Source organism: Ranitomeya variabilis, chromosome 5, assembly GCF_051348905.1.
Source record: "Ranitomeya variabilis isolate aRanVar5 chromosome 5, aRanVar5.hap1, whole genome shotgun sequence".
NCBI classification, from domain to species: Eukaryota; Metazoa; Chordata; class Amphibia; order Anura; family Dendrobatidae; genus Ranitomeya; species Ranitomeya variabilis.
In genome coordinates, this window is record NC_135236.1 from 33,998,150 (window position 1) to 34,015,289 (window position 17,140).

At 41.9% G+C, this 17,140-nt stretch overlaps 1 protein-coding gene across 1 annotated transcript in view; it reads right to left on the reverse strand.

Moving 5' to 3' along the window:
* Positions 1–6,342: 6,342 nt before the first annotated feature.
* LOC143774801 (extracellular calcium-sensing receptor-like) overlaps positions 6,343–17,140 on the reverse strand; it is a 56,073-nt gene continuing 45,275 nt past the window's right edge. Inside the window, exons 5-6 of the mRNA XM_077262570.1 lie at positions 6,892–6,995; positions 6,343–6,789 (exon numbers count right to left, since the gene is read on the reverse strand). Of these exons, the coding sequence (XP_077118685.1) occupies positions 6,343–6,789; positions 6,892–6,995 (551 nt within the window). The remainder of the gene's footprint in view (positions 6,790–6,891; positions 6,996–17,140) is intronic.

The window sequence follows — 17,140 nt, forward strand, 5'->3', positions numbered from 1 at the left end:
CTCTGATTACGGGAGCAAATAATACACTTCGATACGATAATCTAGCAATTATAGTATCAGACTCATTCAATTCATACCATATGATGTCTATTTAACACACTTTATGCTCTTTTATTTAATTAACTGCTGGCCAAATAAATATCATTGGGACTATAGGTGTATGAAAATGTAAATAAAAGAGAATAAATATTATTGTGACTATAAATAAAAGGCCTTATGTAATAATAGGTGTAATAATACACTTTGATACGATAATCTAGCAATTATAGTATCAGACTCATTCAATTCATACCGTATGATGTCTATTTAACACACTTTATGCGCTTTTATTTAATTAACTGCTGGCCAAATAAATATTATTGGGACTATAGGTGTATGAAAACGTAAATAAAAGAGAATAAATATTATTGTGACTATAAATAAAAGGTGATAATAATCACAACATCAAATTATTTCTGTGTGGTTTAAGGAATGCTTGTGTGGAATGTTTGTATCTCCATCACAGAAAGTCTGGTTGTCTAGTTAGTGGTCAGTACAGATACATTTTAACAGCTGCTAGCAAGTGGAATGTTTGTATCTCCACCACAGAAACTCTTGGCAGCTGTTAGCAACTATAGTACCAGACTCATTCAAGCTCACAACAGAATAATACTGTAGAAACACAGCCTCACTCTCCCTATCAGTGGATTATCAAATAAGACTACTCTTAATATATCATATAAACATCTAATATAAAACAATTACTGGGATAATATTCACTGTATTAACAAATTAAACTATATCAAAAAGGGAGGGCCAGACAAGGAGGACAGCTGGCTGACAGGGAGGGGTTAGACACTTTGATACACTTTGATAGGGGCGTGTCCACCTGTCAAATTGAGTTTGACGAAACCACCCGACGCTCTACTACTTAAGTTTGATGGTCGCTGAGCATGGACAGCCCTCTTCAAATGATCCCACAGATGTTCAATGATATTCAGGTCTGGGGACTGGGATGGCCATTCCAGAACAGTGTAATTGTTCCTCTGCATGAATGCCTGAGTAGATTTGGAGCGGTGTTTTGGATCATTGTCTTGCTGGAAGATCCATCCCCTGTGTAACTTCAACTTCGTCATTGATTCATGAACATTATTGTCAAGAATCTGCTGATACTGAGAGGAATGCGTCCCTCAACTTTAACAAGATTCCCGGTGCCGGCATTGGCCACACAGCCCCAAAGCATGATGGAACCTCCACCAAATTTTACTGTGGGTAGCAAGTTTTTTTCGTGGAATGCTGTGTTTTTTTGCCGCCATGCATAACGCCTTTTTGTATGACCAAACAACTCAATCTTGGTTTCATCAGTCCACAGGACCTTCTTCCAAAAAGAAATTGGCTTCTCCAAATGTGCTTTTGCATACCTCAGCCGACTCTGTTTGTGGCGTGCTTGCAGAAACGGCTTCTTTCGCATCACCATCTGCAGCACGTTGATAATGCAGCTCTCTGGAGGTGGTTTGAGGATTGTCCTTGACTGATCTCACCATTCTTCTTCTCTGCCTTTCTGATGTTTTTCTTGGCCTGCCACTTCTGGCCTTAACAAGAACTGTACATGTGTTCATCTATTTCCTTACTATGTTCCTCACAGTGGAAATTGACAGGTTAAATCTCTGAGACAGCTTTTTGTATCCTTCCCCTGAACAACTATGTTGAATAATCTTTGTTTTCAGATCATTTGACAGTTGTTTTGAGGAGCCCATGATGCCACTCTTCAGAGGAGATTCAAACAGGAGAACGACTTGCAAGTGGCCACTTTAAGTAGCTTTTCTCATGATTGCATACACCTAGCTATGAAGTTTAAAGCTCAATGAGGTTACAAAAACCCAAAAAGTGCTTTAGTAAATCAGTAAAAAGTAGGTAGGAGTATTTAAAACAAGAAAATGATAAAGGTGCCCATACTTATGCACCTGTCAAATTTTGTTTGAATGCAGATTGCACATTTTCTGTTAGTACAATAAACCTCATTTCAAGGCAGAAACATTACTGTGTCCAACAGTTATTAGATATATGAAACTGAAATAGCTGTTGCAAAAAAGCCATTTTTATAAAACATTAAGCTTAAGATTAATAGGGGTGCCCAAACTTTTTCATATAACTGTATATATTTGGTTAAAAACTCATTAATCCTGTTATATAGCTGTAATATGAATTTAAAGATTTTTTTAATTTTCTACACCTTATGTTTATTATGCCCCAGGTTCTGGTGAGATCTTGGAGCATAATAGGGTACATTTAATCAGTGGAGATCAACTTGACCATGAACAGGTCCATGTTTCCCAGGAACACTTGAATTTTGTCAGATAGCTCTACCATTGATTGATGTCAAATTTGATGTCGAAGTACTATTTTTTGTGCCGTGATTTTCCAATGCTATGTTACCTGAGTCACTTCAAATTTTGCTAGATCTGTAGATAAAGGTATCAAAAATTGAAAAATAAAAAATATATATATTTGTTTAATCACTCATCATAAATAATAACGAGACCTAAAGTATAGCTCATTTCTAATTATTATTATTATTATTATTATTATTTATTTATATAGCACCATTAATTCCATGGTGCTGTACATGAGAAAGGGGTTACATACAGAGTTATAGATATCGTTTACAGTTATCAAGTTTACAGTGACAGACTGGTACAGAGGGGAGAGGACCCTGTCCTTGCGGACTTACATTCTATGGGATAGTGGGGAAGAGGCAGAAGGTAGGGGCGAGGAGGCAGCTCTGGCGATGGAGAGGCGGCGGCTCTGGCGATGGCGAGGTGGCAGAATGGTTATTGCAGGATTTAGGCTCTCTTGAAGAGATGGGTTTTCAGGTTTTGTCTGAAGGATGCAAGGGTGGTGGATAGTCGGACGTGTTGAGGCATGGAATTCCAGAGGATGGGGAATATTCGGGAGAAATCTTGGAGGTGGTTGTGTGAGGAACGAATAAGTGTGGAGGAGAGTAGGAGGTCTTGGGAGAATACGTGAGGGAAGATATTGGGAGTTTAGTTCAGAGATATAGGGAGGGGACAGGTTGTGGATGGCTTTGTAGATCAGTGTTAGTAGTTTGAACTGGATTCGTTGGGGAATTGGGAGCCAGTGGAGGGATTTGCAGAGGGGAGAAGCAGGGGTGTAGCGAGGAGAGAGGTGGACTAGCCGGGCAGCAGAGTTGAGGACAGACTGGAGTGGTGCAAGAGAGTTAGCGGGGAGGCCACAGAGGAGGGTGTTGCAGTAGTCGAGGCGGGAGATTATGCGGGCATGCACAAGAGTTTTGGTAGATTGTGGGCTGAGGAAGGAATGGATTCTGCCAATATTTTTGAGTTGAAGGCGACAGGAGGTGGCAAGAGTTTGGACGTGCGGTTTGAAGGACAGGGCAGAGTCGAGAGTTACCCCGAGGCAGCGGATTTCAGATGCGGGAGAGAGCATGATGCCGTTTACCATAATAGATAGGTCAGGTATGGGGGATACGTGAGATGGGGGAAAGATGATGAGTTCAGTTTTGTCTACATTGAGTTTTAGGAAGTGAGAGGTGAAGAAGGAGGATATGGCTGACAGACACTTCGGGATTCTGGACAGCAGAGAGGTGACATCTGGGCCAGAAAGGTAGATCTGAGTGTCGTCCTCATACAGGTGGTACTGGAAGCCATGGGACTTCATGAGTTGTCCTAGGCAAAGGGTATAGATGGAAAAAAGTAGGGGCCCTAGGACAGAGCCTTGAGGGACTCAACAGAGAGAGGGCGGGATGAGGAGGTGGTTTGGGAGTGGGAAACACTAAATGTGCAGTCGGAAAGGTATGAGGCAATCCAGGACAGGGCAAGGTCTTTGATGCCAAGGGAAGAAAGAATCTGTAGCAGTAGGCAGTGATCGACTGTGTCGAAAGCAGAGGATAGGTCAAGGAGGAGGAGGATGGAGAACTGTCTGTTAGCTTTGGCTGTGAGTAAGTCATTAGTAATTTTTGTCAGGGCAGTTTCAGTGGAGTGGTGGGGGCGGAAGCCAGATTGGAGCTTGTCAAGGAGAGAGTTAGATGAGAGGTGGGAGGAAATTATAGTATGGACATGCTGCTCAGGGAGTTTTGAAGCAAACGGAAGCAGCGATATGGGGTGGTAGCTTGGCATAGCAGTTGGGTCAAGGTTAGTTTTTTGAGGATGGGTGTGATGGTGGCATGTTTGAAGGCAGAGGGGAAGGTACCAGAAGAGAGCGATAGGTTGAAGAGATGGGTTAGGGCGGGAATGAGCATGTTAGTGAGGTTGGGGAGCAGGTGGGAGGGGATGGGGTCAAGTGCACAGGTGGTGAGGTGCGATTTGGAAAAGGGGTGAGTAAGCTCTCCTTCAGTGATGTTGGAGAGGGAGGTTATTAGGGAAGGGCAGAGGTCTGGTATATGGAGTGGTTGGGGTCGTGGAACAGTTAGGGTTTGCCCTAGGATGTGGTAATGGCTGGACATGGGGGGGCAGGTGAGGAGGACAAGGATGAGAAGGCGAGTAGATGGTGGTCAGATAGGGGGAAGGGAGAGGTTGTGAGATTAGATAAGGAACAGAGGTGGGTGAAGATGAGGTCTAGTGTATGTCCATCTGTGTGGGTGGCTGTGGAGGACCACTGAGTGAGTCCAAAGGATGAAGTAAGGGCCAGGAGCTTGGAGGCTGCTGGCTGGCAGGTGTCATTAGGGATATTAAAGTCACCCATTATGATGGTGGGGATGTCAGCAGAGAGAAAGTGAAGGAGCCAGGTGGAAAATTGGTCGATGAAGGCAGTGGCTGAGCCCGGTGGTCAGTATATGACAGCCGTTTGGAGATTGGAGAGAGCGTAGATACAGACAGAGTGAACCTCGAAAGAAGGGAGGATAAGGGAGGGTGGGGGTTAGATAGGTTTGAAGGAACAGTATTTAGAAAGAAGGATACCCACTCCTCCACCATGTCTGTTTCCAGAGCGAGGAGTGTGGGTAAAATGGAGGCCACTGTAGCTCAGTGCTGCAGGCGAGGCCGTGTCAGGGGGCGTCAGCCAGGTCTCAGTGAGGGCCAGGAAAAAAAGGTTGCGGGAAGTAAAGAGATCGTGGATCGTGTGGAGCTTGTTGTATATAGAGCGAGCATTCCAAAGTGCCCCAGAAAGAGGAAGCAGGGGGGTGGAGGTCAGTGGCACAGATTTTAAGTGTGAGGAGCTGCGATAGTTTCTCATAGTGTAAGAAGGATAGGGGCAAGGATTAGTGATGAATGAGGCAGGGGGGGCAGGATTGGGGGATGTGTCATTAGCAGTGGGAATAAGCAGAGAAAGAAGCAGGTGGGAGAAGGAGAGTGATTGGCTTATATTATATTTTGGTGGTAGAGGTCTGAGGTTAGAGAGCAGGTCTGCAGATGAAGCGAGGTGGGGGGGTAAGAGAGAGGGGGAGATAGTTATGTGGTTTGAGGGTGCGAGGGTATGGGGTCAGTGGAGGAGAGTGAAGATTAGTGGAGCAAAACCGGTGGGGGAAATGTGAGCATGGTTAAAGAGCAGGGGAGAAAAAGAAAGGCAAGTAAATTTAGAAGACAGTGATTAGTCTTCCCGTCTGGCCGATTTCTGGCCGATTTCTGGTACATTTCAGATGATACACTTAAAATATATCAGTTGAAATTATGTCACATCTGACTAAAGTCAGATCTGACCCACTCCATGCAACTTATACCATTCAAATGACCAAGAGATGAAGCCAGGTGAGAGAGGAAGGGGGGGAAGGAGGTGGAGGACAGTCCACAGCAGGGGACAATTAGCAGATTGCAGTAAATACATTTGACTACCAAAAATGAAGACAGAGGCAGGATAAGATCAAAAGATGGGGCTAGGGGTGAGGAGCACAGACATGTCAATATGCAGTCAGAAAATGTTCAGAATGATACAGGAATTAAAGTCAGGGGAAAAAAAAAACAAAAAAACCCCCAAAAAAACAAAGTACCACTTAGAACAGAGGGGGAGAAGTACATGAGATTCAGGGGTGCAGTGGCTATTCCAGAGTAGGAGATCGTTCAGACGTACCTGTGAATGAAAGCAGATGGATCAGGGCATGACAGCATGAAGGAGAATATACCATGGATTAATTGAGAAATATCTTAAATGCGTAGAAAGTGAGGGCAAGATGGAAAGAAAATACATAATGCTACATGTCTAAAGGTATAATCAGTAGATGAATGTAATTATGTACTGGCTGTATAGAGCTCTAGTGAGACCACATCTGGAATACCATGAGAAGTTCAGAAGAACTCACAAGGAAACCCTACTTCAAACTTCTGTGTTTTTATTATATCAAGTGTTTAGTTATTTTTTATAAGATCATTCAAGAATATCAAGATTTACGTATATCTATAATCTGCTTATTGCACCTTTATCTTTATTTCTCATCAGATATTCTTTAGAGTTCATCTCAGGTCTGAAGAGTAAAATGAAACATTTAGGAAAAAACATACAGATCAACAATGCCCAACTGGATGCCAGGATGGCAAACACCTCCATGGCGACTGTGTATTTGCCCTGAGCACTAAGAGAAGCAGGAATGAAAGATAGCCAAACACTAAGAAAGGCCAACATGCTAAATGTAATAAACTGAGCTTCATTAAAACTATCTGGAAGTTTTCGAGCCAAGAAAGCCACTATGAAGCTAATGGTGGCCAGAAGAAAGAGATAACCGAGCATGGCCCAGAATGCGACAGACCGTTCATTACAGTCAATAATAATGAGTTCTGCTTTATCTTCTGTGTTGACATGTGGATGTGGAGGATCCACTGACATCCAAGTGATACACAATATTAGCTGTAGAAGGAAACATACAGAGATAATTGAGTAGGAGACTCTTAGCGTAGTCCATTTTCTTAGACTGCTTCCCGGTCTAGTAGCCATGAAAGCAAAAACTACCATGACCGTCTTGGCCAATATACAGGCAACACAGAGAGTGAAGACCAGTCCAAAAGATACCTGACGTAGTAGACATTTATCATGATCAGGGTAACCAATAAAACCTAAAGAGCAGAAGAAGCAAAGACTGAGGGATATCAGTAGGAGACAACTTAGGGAGTAATTGCTGGCTTTCACAAGTGGTGTATTGCTATAGTGAAAGAAAAATCCCAAGATAAGAGCTGGAATAATGGAGGAGATTATGGAAGTTGCAGCTAAGGTGGCTCCTAATACATCTTCATAAGAAAGAAACTCTATGGGTTTTGGGAGACACTTGGATTTTTCAGGATTCGGCCATTCGTCCCATGGACATCTGAGGCAATTCAGGGAATCTATAAATGGAGAAAACAATATGTTTACTACATGTCATTACCTGTTTGCATATTTATTATTCTACTGTATGTGCCCGGGCTTTGTCACCTATCTACCTCATCTATGTTTTCTCACCTTTTTTATCCCCTCATTACCTTTAATGACTATTTAATATTATGTATTTCAATAAATTTGTTTTTTTATATTCTCTATTTTCTACATGTTATTATATATATATATATATATATATATATATATATATATATATATATATATATATATATATTAATCATCTGTTAGAAAGACTGAAGGGGTCATAACATATAAAACTAAGGTGGAAAAGATGGCAGCCATCTTGATCTGTAACCACATAGATTTCTAGTATACGAAGGAAAGCGGAAGACGTGTTTGATGGAAAAAATCTGCCTTTTGCAAGACTTGTCTGAAGGGTCTATCCAAGTGTTACTTTTGTTAAATTTCTGTGTCTGTGAAATGACCCTTTTTCCTTAAAGGAATGTACCCATGCTACCTTCAAGTTATACATACTTGATTCCTCCTTCATTCTGGGGGTCTTCAAATGTGCAACTTCTTAACCATGATGATGATGTGGATTGTGGACACCTTCATTAAAGGTAAAATGGTGCATTTTTTGTTATATTACTGTATGTAACTCCAAAAGTTATTTTTCAGACTAACAGAGGATTGTAATTGTAAACTTTCCAGGATTGTTCTCGACAGAGAAAATTTGTTTGAGTAAAATTGAATTTTCCCATGAATTTGGATTTTCCAGAATATCAGTTATCACACATTTAGGAAAATGATAACCATTTTGTGGACCAGTAGAGGACCAGCAAAAGGGGAAAAAAAATTGCTGCTCAACTCACTAGTCACCTGCTCCCACCAGCCGGTCCTCCTCGCAACTTCTTTTCATCTTCCTCTGTCATTAGAATTTTCTTCAACTTCCTTCACTCTGCACTAGGACTATCATCACCAAGATATCCTCTAATGCAATGCTAACTAGGCTTCAGGCAGCGCACATCGTTACACCATAATCACAATATGCTTCTCGGTGACCTGGTGTGCAATGATATCAGAGGCCTAATAAGAGGGAAGCAGGTCAAAGAGGGATACACCAAAGGGGAGAGGCAAAAAGAAGGGGACCACTCCATGGGTGGGCTGCATGAGCAGATGGACAGGTCAGCATAGAGGTGAGTATTAATTTTTCATCCTATATTTTATTATGTTTAGAGGCAACCTGCATTCTTTATACATACACTTTCAGTATTTATAAGCCACAATCAACAGTGGGTGATAAATACATAAGTGGTGACATGTTTCTATCATTCTTTTCCTCTGATTTTGGCTTACAAATACTGATGTATAAAACTGACCAAATACTGAACGTGTGAACGTTTCCTTATACTGTTACTCCTCCTCCTGATTATGCAAAACTGTCTTCTAGCTGGAGATTTGTGTACCTGGCCGCTGTTGGTACAGGAACCCATCCTTCAAGGTATGTGTGAACACCTAGCCTGGTAATGGTGTGGATGGTCCCTGCCCTCTGCACTAGGACTATCATCACCAAGATATCTTCTAATGCAATGCTAACTAGACTTCAGGCAGCGCACATCGTTACACCATAATCACAATATGCTTCGTGGCAGTAGCGTAGCTACCGACGGGGCAGAGGGTGCAGGCGCCCTGGGCCCGTTGCTCAGAGGGGGCCCACCCGGAGCTACGCTACTGTAACTGTATCGGCGTGCACAGCACGCCGATACAGTTACATTCTGCGGCAGAGCAGGGAGAATCGATCTCCCTGCTCTACCTCCTCGCTGCTACAGGCCCCTGAGCAGGCTGATTATGGTTCTGGTACTTCAGGGGCTCTGCCAATATGACATGGCACCCTCAAACCAGTGCAGGGAAATCTGCATTTTAATATGGCACCACTTCCTTTCTGAGCTGCCTCAAAATTAGTTTTTGACCACATGTTGGGTATCGGTGAACTCAGGAGCAATTGCATAACAAATTTTGGGGTATATTTTATCCTGTTACCCTTGACTCAATTTTATAAACTTCTGTGAAGCACCTTGGGTTTCAAAGTGCTCACCACACATCTAGATAAGTTCCCTAAGGGGTCTAGTTTCCAAAATGTGTTACTTGTGGATGGTTTCCACTGTTTAGGCACATCAGGGGCTCTCTAAACACGACATGGTGTCTGCTAATTATTCCAACAAATTTTACATTCAAAAAGTCAAATGGCTCTCCTTTCCACCCAAGCCCTGATGTGTACCCCAGCAGTGATTTTCCCCCATATATGGGGTATTGGCATGTTCAGGAGAAATTTCAGAACATATTGTATGGTGCAATTTTTCAAGTTACCCTTATGAAAATGCAAAGCTTGGAGTGAAAAATAATTTTTGTGGGAAAGATGTGTTTATTTTTTATTTTCATGGCTCAACGCTCTAAACTTCTGTGGAGCACCGCAGGTTTCAAGGTACTCAATACACATCTAGATAAGTTCCCTGAGGGGTGTAGTCTCCAAAATGCTGTCCCTCGGACATGGTGTCCGATAGTTATTCCATCAAATTTTACATTCAAAAAGTCAAATGACGCTCCTTCCATTCTAAGCCCTGCTGTGGGCCCAAACAGTGGTTTTCCCCAACATATGGCATATTTCACGGATTCGTACTTTCCTATACCAAGAATATGCAAAAAACCTAGTCCATGCCCTCATCATCACCCGCCTCGACTACTATAACCTCCTGCTCTGTGGCCTCCCCTCTAACACTCTTGCACTACTCTAATCTATTCTAAACTCAGCTGTCCGACTAATCCACTTGTCCCTCCGCTATTCCCTGGCCTGTCCCCTCTGTCAATCCCTTCACTGGCTCCCCATTGCCCAGAGACTCCAGTACAAAACCCTAACCATGACGTACAAAGCCATCCACAACCTGTCTCCTCCATACACCTGTGACCTCGTCTCCCAGTACTTTCCTGCATGCAACCTCCGATCCTCACAAGATCTCCTTCTCTACTCCCCTCTTATTATTATTATTTATTGTTATAGCGCCATTTATTCTATGGCGCTTTACATGCGAGGAGGGGTATACATAATAAAAACAAGTACAATAATCTTGAACAATACAAGTCACAACTGGTACAGGAGGAGAGAGGACCCTGCCCGCGAAGGCTCACAATCTCTTATCTCCTCTTCCCACAATCGCATACAAGATTTCTCTCGTGCATCCCCCCTACTCTGGAACTCTCTGCCATAACATATAAGACTCTGACCTACCATCAAAACCTTCAAAAAGAACCTGAAGACCTACCTCTTCCGGCAAGCCTACAACCTGCAGTAACCACCGATCGGCCAAATCGCTGCACGACCAGCTCTACCCTCACCTACTGTATCCTCACCCATCCCTTGTAGATTGTGAGCCTTCGCGGGCAGGGTCCTCTCTCCTCCTGTACCAGTTGTGACTTGTATTGTTCAAGATTATTGTACTTGTTTGTATTATGTATACCCCTTCTCACATGTAAAGCACCATGGAATAAATGGCGCTATAATAATAAATAATAATAATAACAATAATTGGTGTGCTCACGAGAAATTGCACACCAAATTATATGGAGCAATATTTCTAGTTAACCTCATGAAAAAAATGAGGGTCTAAAGGAACATTTTTGTGGAAAAAAGTTAAATCTTTATTGTTCTCTTCCACATTACATTAATTCCTGTGATGCACCTGAAGGGTTAATAAACTTCTTGAATGTTGTTTTGAGCACCTTGAGTAGTTCAGTTTTTAGAATCGTGTCACTTTTTGACATTTTCTGTCATATAGTGCCCTTAAAGTCACCTCAAATTTGAGGTGGTCCCTAAAGTTTGCTGTAAATATGAGAAATCACTGGTCAACTTTTAACCATTATAACTTCCAAAAAACAAAAACATTATGTTTCAAAAATTCTGCTCATGTAAAGTAGACATGTAGGAAATATTATTTATTAACTATTTTGTGTGATATGGCTCTCTGATTTAAGTGCATAAAAATTAAAAAAATTTAAAATAGAATTACAACATTTTCAAAAATTTTGCCAAATTTCCTTTTTTTCACAATTAAATGTAAGTCATATCACATAAATTTTACCATTATCATGAAGTACAATATGTCACAAAAAAGCAGTTTCAGAATCAGTGGGATCCATTGCAGTGTTCCAGAGTTATGACCTCATTAAATGAGAGTGATCAGAATTGAAAAAAATTGGCCTGGTCAGGAAGGAGAAAACGAGTTTCGGGGTGAAGGGGTTAATGCCATAGGGCTGACGACGTGGATTGGCAACATGTGTTCTAGGTCTGCCATTATTCCCGTATTCTCCCTCATCAGCATCATTTGTTGGACATTCATGGATCCTCGTGAAAGTGTGAAGGATGACAAAGGCCTTAATGACCGCATTCACATTAGCTTCACTTAATTGGATGGCTGACATCAGGACCCTCCATTTTGCACATAGGATTCCAAAGGCGCACTTCTCCAATCGTCTTGCGTGTGATAACCGATAATTAAAAATTTGCCACTGGTGGTTCACGCCTCTCTGTGGATATAGACTCATTACATTGGAGATCGATTGAAATGCCTCATCAGTAACCATTACATAAGGAACCATGTGATGGGCAAATCATTATTTTGCTGCCGCCAATCCAACAAAAGAATTGAAGACTCTGGGGTCTCCAGTTCTTCCATAGGCCCCAATATCAACAATTATAAACCTGTATGTGCTGTCGACTAGGACCAACAGTCCCACAGAGAAAAAAGTTTGGCGGCTTCGGTTTGGATGTGCTTTCCATCCAGAGATCCTCTGCAGTTGGGGAACTGGCATTTTTGCTCAAAGCCACGGGCTATCTGCACCCAGTCTTGTTGTTTGGGCTCGGGCATAACTGAATTCTGAATGCAGGACCAGATTTCTGTTCAAGTGGAATGTACAAATGGCTGAGATGATAGATTTCCCATTAAGAATCTCCAAATGAAGCACCGCACAGAAGAGACCGGTTTATAGAAAAATTAAAAAAAAGGAAAAAATCTGAAAAAAAAACAAACATCAGCACGCATAACACAAACAGTGTAGTCCATCATAAAAGTAAGCAAAATAGAAAACTAAACACTGGGTCAAAAATAAACATCACTATTACATTCTCAGGAACAGTTCAGTTTCAATTACATCAAGGAGTGATAATAACAACATTTTTGGAAGTAGTTGAAGTAAAGATGTCATCAACATTCATATAATATTTTGAAATAACATATGGGTGGAACCTGTTTCAAAATGACCATTACATTCAGTAGCCAACAAGCATAAAATGAATACACACCGTACTGTAAGTAAAACATTTTCCTTTGCCGAAATACATTTGCGCATCTTTCTGTCCTTGAATGTTAGCCCAGGTTGCTCTGCCTCCAACAGTTGTGATAAAACTAGTCAGGATGGCTGCATAGAGAACCATATAGTCAGTGGAAATGTCCTTTTGTGAGCCATCTCCTCAAAAGCAGATGAACCCACATTCGTCTCCGCCTCCTCGGATCAACAATCATTGAGTAAAGCTCCCCTGAGACAAGACCCAATGTAAAAGCACCCTCTCAGTTTAATGTAATCCTGTCACACATGGTTTTCACAAACCAAGACAAGCAAAACTCCTACAGGGTGTCTGCATGAAAGATTTGTGGACTAAGCTTCTTGTGGACCCAATGTATGGCCTTATTGATTAGGTTTCTATTCATTTCAGACCTTTGAGTAAGTTAATTTAACGGGGCGGTACATTGTAAAAATATGTGAAAAATTTAAAGCCATACGGATATCATATGGATAAATGGCTTAGAATATATTGTATCATCGCAATGGAAACGCATTACACATGGATTACCATATGGAGAACACTCGTGCAACTCTCGGCAGTGAGAATCAGAATTATTTTTATACGTTTAGTGTGACTACAGCCTTACTATCACACTGCTATGCCTCCTAGAAAGGCAAAGCTTCATGCGATGATGGATGAGGTGGTGGCAAAGGAGGAAAAAAAGGAGGAGGAACAAGGACCTTTCACACCATTACCAGGCTAGGTGTCCACACATACCTTTGAGGATGGGTTCCTGTACCGACAGCGGCCATGTATACAAATCTCCAGTCAGGGGACAGTTTTCTATGGTCAGGAGGAGGAGTAAGAATATAAGGCAATGCTCACACGTTCATCATTTGATCAGTATTTTACATCATAATTTGTAAGCCATAATAAGTAGTGGAACAATCAGAAGAAAAGTATAATAGAAACACGTGCACAACATTTTTCACCTCCTCCTGGTTTTTTCCTTACAAAGTCTGACATAAAATACTGACTAAATTCTGAATGTGTGAACATGGCCCGAGGAGTAGGATGAGGAACAACTGTGTTCACAGCAGAGTGGCACTCAAACCATCTCACGGGCATAAATGAAGCGTATCTGGGGGATAAGGAGGATACAAACAACACAGAGGACCTAGACGACACACCTCCCACAGAGAACAACTTGTTGTTGACTCTGGGCATCCTGGGGCCTATGTTGTGCCTATGCAATGACCGCTGAGTTGATACAAGTGCTGATTACTGGATGGTCACCCTGTTGGATCCCCATTACAAGCTCAATGTGCAATCCTTACTTCTGTCACTAGAGCAAGATAGGAAAATGTGGGAATACAAGCGCAGACTGGTAGACGCACTACTGATGACATCCTCACGTGACAGCAGGGCTCAGTGGAAGCTCAAGGCAGAGGAGGATGAAGTCACCAAAGCAGCTGAAACACTGGCACCACCTTAGAAGGGATGGTTATCAGAGCAGAAATATAGAAAGTATTGGCCACGGCACTCAGGGATTCTTGGGAGGTGCTCAAGTAGGGGATCCAACCCGTAGTAGCAAATATAATAATTCTTGGCACTCAGGAGAAATTTGTAGAATGATTCAAAAAGTAGATTTTTATTCTAGTGCATCCAGCTCAACATATAAACGTTTTCGGTCTCGACAACTGAGACCTTCATCAGATATGGTTGTCAAATGCTGGAGGACACTGGTAGTGTGTATGAGTCACACACTGTGTGTGTAGCCGAGGAGCGGGAGAGCAATGCGTCTGAAAGCACTGGACGGCAGTATAGGCGCTTGTGGTAATGCGAGATACTCGCAAAGTGAGGAGCGCTGGATGTTGCCGCTGTCAGGGGTGGAGAGGACGCTGCGCTGCTGTGCAGGAGGGAGCTCCCGGGGCTGTTGGATCCCCATTACAAGCTCAATGTGCAATCCTTACTTCTGTCACTAGAGCAAGATAGGAAAATGTGGGAATACAAGCGCAGACTGGTAGACGCACTACTGATGACATCCTCACGTGACAGCAGGGCTCAGTGGAAGCTCAAGGCAGAGGAGGATGAAGTCACCAAAGCAGCTGAAACACTGGCACCACCTTAGAAGGGATGGTTATCAGAGCAGAAATATATACACTCTTACTCAGAACATCGCAAAATCCAGCTCCACCATCTGATATGGTTGCCATTTTGGTACAGTACAAACAGAAGCTTTTTGACTCAGTACACACAAAGACTTTTTGGCCCACAAAAGGGAAAGATATGGATGAAGACTAGAAAAACTTTTTAGACACCCTGTTCGTATGGACATAAAGGTAGAATGAAATTTGTTTTTCAGTCTACAAATGGGAAAGAGACGGCTGTATAGTACAACATTTTTTTTAGAAACATTACTCACAAAAAAACAACTTAAAATATTAAATACCGTGCTACAAGGGTGTAAGAACTAGTTTAGACCAAACTGCAAGTTGGTTCCCAATACACCTTAGCAACACTAACTTGACACAATGTAGTGAATGGTCAGTAACAGTGTCCAAACAATCGTCGATTGCCAATAATCCTCCCTATGATTGAAGCAAATCGCAATTATGTGCGCTGAATTTAACTAGGGTAAGCAGAACATAAAACACATACCGCGGTGGTGCTGCTGCTGGCTTGAGTTGAATGTAATCCCAGATGCACGCAGTACTCCTCAACGATGGACAAGGGTCTGCTAGTTAGGGTGGTCCTCACAGCGGTGGTCAACCAGATGAGCACACCGAATAACAGTTGTCCAGCCGGGGGGCCGGATGCTAATACACAGTACAGAGCCAGGAACCGTCCCGGCCGGAGACGCTCCTGGTTGTACTGGAAAGAATGGCCGGCGCTGCCAGGCAGCGTGTGACGTCACAGGCCTACGGAGTCACACTAGGGCAAAAAGCAAACCAACGCGTTTCGGAGTGTAACGCACTCCTTACTCACAAAAAGATGGCTGCAAAGTAGGACATTGTTAGAAGCATTACTCAGAAAAGATTGCAGCAGAGTAGAACTTTTTATACACGCTACTTGTATAGATACAGCGATAGAATTAAATAATTTTTTTAACCTATAAATAGGACAGAGATGGCTGCAGAGTAAAAAAAAGATGTAGACACACTACTCGTAAAGACAAAGTGGTACAATAAAATAATTTTTTCACTCAACAAATGGGAAATAAATGGCTGCATAATATAATATTTTTTTCACATATTACTCAAAAAAAAGAAGGCTACAAAGTAGAATAATTTTTTGTTCACCTTATTCGGGCAGACATGGCTGCAGAGTACACAGATTCTTTTTGAAATGGCCCTCCCACATGTGAGGTTTAAAGGTAAACATAGAGGGATTTTGGCACAGCACCCCCACAGATATTGGTGCAGAGTACACACATTGACTTTTTGTCATAGTACTATCAAAGACATGAGTGCATACTATTAGAAAAAATGTGTTTGTACTCACAGTACTATCTCAGACATAGGTGAATAAGAGTAGAACAATGTAAATTGATGCACTATACAATCAAAGACATTGTGCATATTAGTAGAAAAAATTGTTTTGATGCACATGACTCCCACTGACATGGCTGCAGATTAGAAAAATATTGGGGTACGCCCAGTGGCATGAAAAACAAAGTGTTTTTGCAAAACTACACTACAGCTGTATCCTGTTAATATGCTAAGCAGAGCAATAACAAATTACAATATTGAACCAGGAGGAACAGGTCCAAGTGGAGGGGAAGGTGGTCATGGAGGTATAGGTAGAAGAGGCAAGAGAAGAGTAATCCAACACTTGTTGTTTTTGTTTATTAAAAAAAAACTGTGTTTTTTGGATGGGAGGGGGGATTAGGGAACTGATAAAGAACATAGAAGGAACTCAAAATAAACTAGCAAGCTACAACCAAGGGGCAGAGGTCCAACTAGAGGAGGTGGTGGAGTAGGTGGAAGTGACAGGGTAGGTGGAAGAGACAGAGGAAGAGCTAGCCAACACAGTTTTTTTCTTCTTGAGGAGACACCAAAATGAAATCAATGGCAAATAGAGTTGAAAACTACAGGTGCTGCTCACACAATTAGAATATAATCAAAAAGTTAATTTATTTTAGTTCTTTAATACAAAAAGTGAAATTCCTATATTATATATAGTCATTACAAACAGAGTGATCTAGTTCATGTGTTTATTTCTGTTAATGTTGATGATTATGGCTTACAGCCAATGAAAACAAAAAAGTAATTATCTCAGTAAATTAGAATACTTTATAATACCAGCTTGAAAAATGTTGTCCCAATGAAATGTATATTCAGTAAATGCACTCACAAGTTGGTTGGGTCTCCTTTTGCATCAATTACTGCATCAATGCGGCGTGGCATGGAGGCGATCAGCTTGTGGTGCTGCTGAGGTGTTATGGAAGCCCAGGTTGCTTTGATAGCAGCCTTCAGCTCGTCTGCATTGTTGGATCTAGTGTCTCTCATCTCCCTTTTGACAATACTCCATAGATTCTCTATGGGGTTA